The following is a 6,730-nucleotide window of genomic DNA, read 5'->3' on the forward strand; positions in this document are numbered from 1 at the left end:
TTTTCTGAACATTAATGTTTCAATCAATGATATTCTTTCAAAACAAGAACTTATCAAACAAATGTTAGCAATTGATCAGTTTGCCACCTTTTGGAGACAGGTAGACTATATTCCAGCAGATGATGAACTTACTCCGTCACAAGAAGTTTGATATGTATGTGATTTTCTTATTTTATATAAGGAGTGATCATACATGATCAGTAGGTGGGACAACTCTTTACTATTGATTTTCTTATTCCATATAAGGAGTGATCATACATGATCAGTAGGTGGGACATAGTAACGGTTATTCATAACCGGGTAACTTTTAGTGGATGTGACAGTTCTAACTTTGAACAGTGATATTATGTTTATAGTGTTTGATTTGTATGTATTCATTGCACTTTTGTTTTCAAATTAAAATTTTGAAACTGATTATTGTTTTGGTAATAAATTAACCGTAAGTAAATAAAGATTTAAAACTTAGTCATCTGTAATTCTTGTTCATAGAAAGAACCTGTTATTTCTTCGCCTTTTAAATCAATTATTTTATAAGTAAAAGGAATTGTATTTAAAACTTTTTCAATTACAAATATTTCTTTAGTCCAACGAGTAGTATAACCCTTTTCAAATTTACCCTTCTTTTTTGTTATTCTTACTCTAGTACCTGCTTTAAATTTAGGTTTTTTAATGTTCTCTTCTTTTTCTGGATATAAATTTTTATACACTGTTAATTCATTTTTTAATTTACTTGCTTGAACAGGTGTCATTTTAATTGAAGAATGTACTGTATTATTATAATTTTTAACTAATTTATCTAATATATCATAATATTTTAAAGTTTCATTAGCAGTAAAGTATTTATACATATGTTGTTTCATTGTTCCTATCCAGCGTTCCACTACACTGGATTTTTCTTCATTCTCAGTTGAATATAACTTTATGTTATTATCTTTTAACAATTCTTTTACTTGTCGATTATAAAATTCGGATCCTTTATCTGACCAAATATATATTGGTTTTCTTTCTTTAAATAATGTTTTAAAAGCTTCACTGACTGTTACTCCTGTTTTATTTTTCAAAGGGATTAACCAACCATATTTACTAAAAACATCTATAACTGCTAATAAATATTTATAGTGTTTATTTTGTTTTGAATATGGTTGCATATCTATTAAATCAACTGCCCATGTTTGATCTATTGAATGAACATAAACACGTCTTTTAGGAAAAGATTTTACAACTCTATGATGTAGTTCATCTGCTAATTTATTTGTTAGATTTGTTTTAGACATTTTGAAGTAACTAAAATGTTTTTTTTTAAAAATGGAAATGAGAAAACATTGTTCAATTTGTAATGAATACAAGTTATTAAGTAAATATTATAAATCAAAAGACAAACCACTGGGAGTTAAATCTGCATGTAAAGAATGTTTAAAACCTTCAAAACAAAAACATTATCAAGAAAATAAAGAAAAATATAAAAAAGCTTTTAAAGAATTTATGGAAAGAAATCCTTTTTATTGGAATTTATATCCAAGAAAATAATATAATTAAAATTTAATATTACAAAATGGGATCTAAAAAATCCTTTAAAGATCTTATTACTGAAACTACTATTGATGATATAGAAGAAATCAATGCAACTAAATACATAAACTTATTAAAAGATAAAATAGTTATTAATCAATTTCCTTTAAAAATAAAGATAATAATAACAAGTGAATTTACAACTCCTATGGCATTTGATAGAATAGAAAGTCATTACTCTCATCCTGTTGAAGTTGTCCTAACACAAAACAATTTATCTACATTTTACAATAATTTGTTAGATAAATTTAAAGCTTGGGTAGATAAATTTCAAGAAAGAGGATCTGGTTTTGTTTTCGATGGTATCAAAAGTGTAAAAGTAAAACTATATAAATATGAATATCAAAGAGCTTCGTCTTATATTCCCCTTCAATTTAAATCAAGTAATATTATTAATGTCCAAAATAAAAAGGATAATAAGTGTTTTCTTTGGTCAATATTAGCAAGTTTATTTCCAGCCAAGAAAGACAAACAAAGAGTAACAAAATATAAAGAATATGAAAATGAAGTTAACATGAAAGGAATTGAATATCCTGTAAAAATAAAAGATATTCCAAAAGTAGAAAATAAAAATTATTTAAGTATAAATGTATTTGCTTTAGAAGATCAAACAAATAAACAATCTTTATTTCCAATTTATATTTCAAATGTAGAAAGTAAAAACGTAATTGATCTCTTATACATTGAAAGTAACGAAAATACTCATTATTGTCTAATTAAAGATTTAAATAGTTTTATGTGTAATAAGAATAGAAATAAATCGTTTATATGTAGAAATTGTTTGCAAGGATTTCAAAGAGAAGAAACACTAATAAAACATAAAAAAATATGTTATGATAACGAACATTGTAAAACCATAATGCCAAAACCAGAAAAAAATATTCTTAAATTCAATAATCATCATTTTAAAAATAGATTACCATTTGTTATATATTGTGATTTCGAAGCATATAATATACCCATGCAATCATGTACTCCAGATCCTAATAAATCTTATATAAAACCAATAAGTAAACAAGAAATAAATAGTTATGGTATGTATGTTCATTCTGATTATCCAGAAATATATAAACCACAATACTTTTTTATGTTGGTGATGATGCAGTAGAAAAATATGTGGAAAAAGTAATGAAGATATACAAAGAAATAACTTATAAGATCTACCTTAACGAAAAGAAAAAACCAATATTAAATAATCATGAAGAAGATGAATTTCAAGAAGCAACTGGATGTTATATTTGTGGAGAAGAATTTAAAGAAAGCGAAAAAGTAAGAGAACATAATCATCTTTCAGGTAAATATAGAGGAGCAGCGTGTCAATCGTGTAACACAAAAGAAGGTAAAGCAACAAAATTAATACCCGTGTTCTTTCATAATGGATCGAATTATGATTTCCACTTTTTAATCGAAGAATTAATGAAATATGAAGATGAATATAATAAAGTAAAACTTCTTTCTAAAAACTCAGAAAATTATATTTCTATAGATTATGGATCAAATTATAAAAAATTAAGATTCCTAGATTCATATAGATTTATGTTAAAAGGCTTATCAGATATTGCCAAATCAATGGATGAGTTTCCTATTTTAGAAAAAGAGTTTAAAGGTAATATAGCTCTTTTAAAACAAAAAGGATTCTATCCATATGAATACATAGATTCTATAAAAAAATTTGAAGATAAAAAACTTCCTGAAATAGAAAAATTTTATTCTAAATTAAAAAAAGAAACAATTACAAAAGAAGAGTACAAACATGCACAAAGAGTCTGGGAACATTATAATTGTAAAACTTTATTAAACTATCATAATTTATATCTCAAAACAGATGTTCTTATCTTAGCCGATGCATTCGAAAAATTTAGAAATTTCTTTCTAGAACATCATGAAATAGACCCATGTTATTGTTATTCTGCTCCAGGTTTAACATGGCAATGTGGATTAAAATATACAGGAATAAAATTAGAATTGTTGACTGATGTTGATATGTTACAAATGTTTGAGAAAGGAATAAGAGGAGGATTTTCTGGAGTATTAGGTCCTAGACATGTAAAAGCTTTTAATAAATATACAACAAATTATAATGAAGATTATAGAATAATAGATGAACATGAAGAAAAAGAAGGTTTAGAATTAATAAAAGAAGGAAAAGATTTAGATAAATTTTTTGAAGAAAAATTTTTGTTATATCTAGATGCAAATAATTTATATGGTTGGGCAATGTCACAAAAACTTCCTACAGGAGATTTTAAATGGGAAAAAGATCCAAATTATTATAAAAAAATTCCAAAAGGAAGAGGATGTTTAATTGAATGTGATTTACAATATACAAAAAAATGTAAAAAGAAAACATATAAATATCCTTTAGCACCAGAAAAGATGAAAGTAAATAAAGAAGAATTATCTGAATACCAATTAAATTTACTTGGAAATAAACCATTAGGTAATGAAGAAAAATTATTTTTAACATTGAGAGATAAAAAAAAATATATAATTCACGATAGCATTTTAAAAAAATATATAAAACTTGGAATGATAGTAACAAAAGTTTACAGAACAATTTCATTTAAAGAATCAAATTGGTTAGCAAAATACATAAATTTCAATACAGAACAAAGAACTAAAGCAAAATCAGATTTTGAAAAAGATCTTTGGAAACTGATGAACAATAGTTTCTATGGTAAAACATTAGAAAATATCAGAGGAAGAAGTGAAATAAAATTATTTACAGACAGGGAAGAAGTAAAAAAATATATAAAAAAAACAAATTTTAAAGACTCAATAATATTTAATGATAACTTTGTTGCAATTGAAAATAATGTTACTTCTGTTAAATTTAATAAACCTATTTATTTAGGACAGGCTATATTGGATTACTCAAAACAATTAATGTATAGCTTTTATTATGATGTTGCTAATGAATTATGGGAAAAGAATGAATTAGTTGCAAGTGATACTGATAGTATGATTTTGAGTGTAAAAACCAAAGATATTTATAAAGACATGGAAGAAATGATAGATGAACTTGATACGTCTGGTTATCCAAAAGATCACCCTTTATATTCAGAAAAAAATAAAAAAGTAATTGGTAAATTTAAAGATGAACTTAATGGGAAAATTATGAATGAAATAGTTTATTTAAAAAGTAAAGCATATTCTTTTACATTAACAGATTTAAGTGAAGAAAAAAAATTAAAAGGAATTGGAAAAACTACAATAAATAAAGATATTAAATTTGATGATTATAAAGATTGTTTGTTCAATAATAAAACCAAAATGAATACAATGTGTACAATGAACTCTAGCAAACACAAAATGTTTGTTAATGAAGTAAATAAAATAAGTATGTCTTCATTCGACGACAAAAGATATATTTTAGATAATGGAATAGATACTCAACCTTTTGGATTTTAATTTATTTTATTACCCAAACAATAAAACCAGTTAATGCCATACCACCAACAACAAATGCAATTTCTCTATTTTCTGGTCTTCTGATGGAATATAAAAATCACTTAATGTAGGTTTAGGTGATAATGAAGTCAATTTTTTATTCGTCACACGATAGTATAGTTTCATTGCCTGGTCAACATCATCAAAAGTCTGAACCGCATGATGTTCCTTTTGTAATTGTTCATTTATAAAATCTAATCTTTGTATTCTTTTTTTATTCCATTCTGATTGTGCTTTTTCTAATTTTTCTATAGCTTTATCATGTCTTATTTTCTCTTCATTTGCATTACTACCCATATGTGAAAATAAATAATTACTCCCTGAAAATGCAAAAGCATTTGTTATTGCCCCACCAAGCATCATTGTTAAAGCACTTGCCATTTTATAAAAACAAAAATTACTTCATAATATCAGCAGGTATAATACCTTGCTTAATCAACATATCTTTTGTTGCCATTGCAAGTAATATATCAATGGATAACATTACAACATCATTCATATTAAAATCCACTTTTGGTGCTGGCCTCCTTAATACCTTTTTACCTATTTCTGCATATCCTACTGTTAACAATGTTTCCACTCCAGCATGATATAACATATTTGCTATTTGTTTTCCGTCTTTTTGAGTTGTCATTTTAATGTACTAAATTTAATTAAATTCAAAAGGATCAATTTCTTTCTTTTGTTTTTCTGGTTTTGTTATTTCTTTAATCATTCTTTCTGGTTTCTTACTTTGGTTGTAAAAAAACAATCCCAATCCAACAATACTTATAGAAAAAAGTACAAATTTATAATCAACTAGGGAACTGGAGTGTTTCTCAACCGAAGGAATATGTTCGTTTGATTCATAATCTGTTTCTGTATCAGAATCTTTTGTTATTTGTTTGATTTTTGAATTTTCTTTTTTTAATTTTTCTACTTCTTTTTTTCTCAATTCTGCATTTCTTATTCTTACTTCTGCACCTTTCTTACCAGCAGCTACTCTTTTTGGGTCTTTTTGTTTGGGTTTTTTAAATACTTCTATTTGTTCAGGATTTTCATTCATCATTTTTTATGTCATTATTTTCATCTTTTTTTCGGAAATCGAGCGAAGCGAGTGGTTCGATATGTCTTGCTGTTGTTAATATTGCAGTAAAAGGAGCAAGATACATTCCATATCTATAGTACAGTTCACAACATGTATTAGTTAAAGCATTATTGATAAAAGGATCTTCCTCTAAGTCTTGTATCAAAATTGGTGGATTAACAACTTTGAAAAACTTTGATACACCCATGACATATAAATTTATAAAAGAGTTTCCTAATGTCTTGGTCATACTAGCTCCCAATCTTGCTTCATATTTACAGTATAGTTTGTTTATTTGTTCTGTTGTCATTTTATCAATATCTGACAGTTGTAATTCTTTACCCAGATATTGTTTACTACTCCCACCAGCAACAACAGCTGATAATCTTTCGCGTTTTTTTTCTTGAAGGGAACCGTTCACTTCGCTCGCTTCATCATCAATATTTATGTTTTCCACAATTTGCTCGCTTAATAATTCTTCAGCATTCATTTTATACGTTTCAAAAAACGGATATAATTTATTTTTAACTTTAAAAAAATTAAATACAACATATCCAACCAATGATAAGACTGCAGTGTTTGTTGCAATTGTTAGTATTTCCAACAGCATTGCTTTTTTTATTGCTTATTTTTGGTTAAATTACT

At 25.8% G+C, this 6,730-nt stretch overlaps 1 protein-coding gene across 1 annotated transcript; it reads left to right on the forward strand.

Moving 5' to 3' along the window:
- The first annotated feature begins 2,697 nt into the window (after positions 1-2,697).
- On the forward strand, positions 2,698-4,980 carry LOC139484090 (uncharacterized). The gene has a single exon (XM_071267816.1). It carries the CDS (start codon positions 2,698-2,700, stop codon positions 4,978-4,980), a length of 2,283 nt encoding a protein of 760 aa, XP_071123917.1.
- Positions 4,981-6,730: the final 1,750 nt, after the last annotated feature.

The sequence above is a fragment of the Mytilus edulis genome, chromosome 8, assembly GCF_963676685.1.
Source record: "Mytilus edulis chromosome 8, xbMytEdul2.2, whole genome shotgun sequence".
Classification (NCBI taxonomy): Eukaryota; Metazoa; Mollusca; class Bivalvia; order Mytilida; family Mytilidae; genus Mytilus; species Mytilus edulis.

Coding starts and splice junctions, on each gene's coding strand:
- LOC139484090 (XM_071267816.1), top strand. CDS start 2,698: ATGAAGATATACAAAGAAATAACTTATAAGATCTACCTTAACGAAAAG.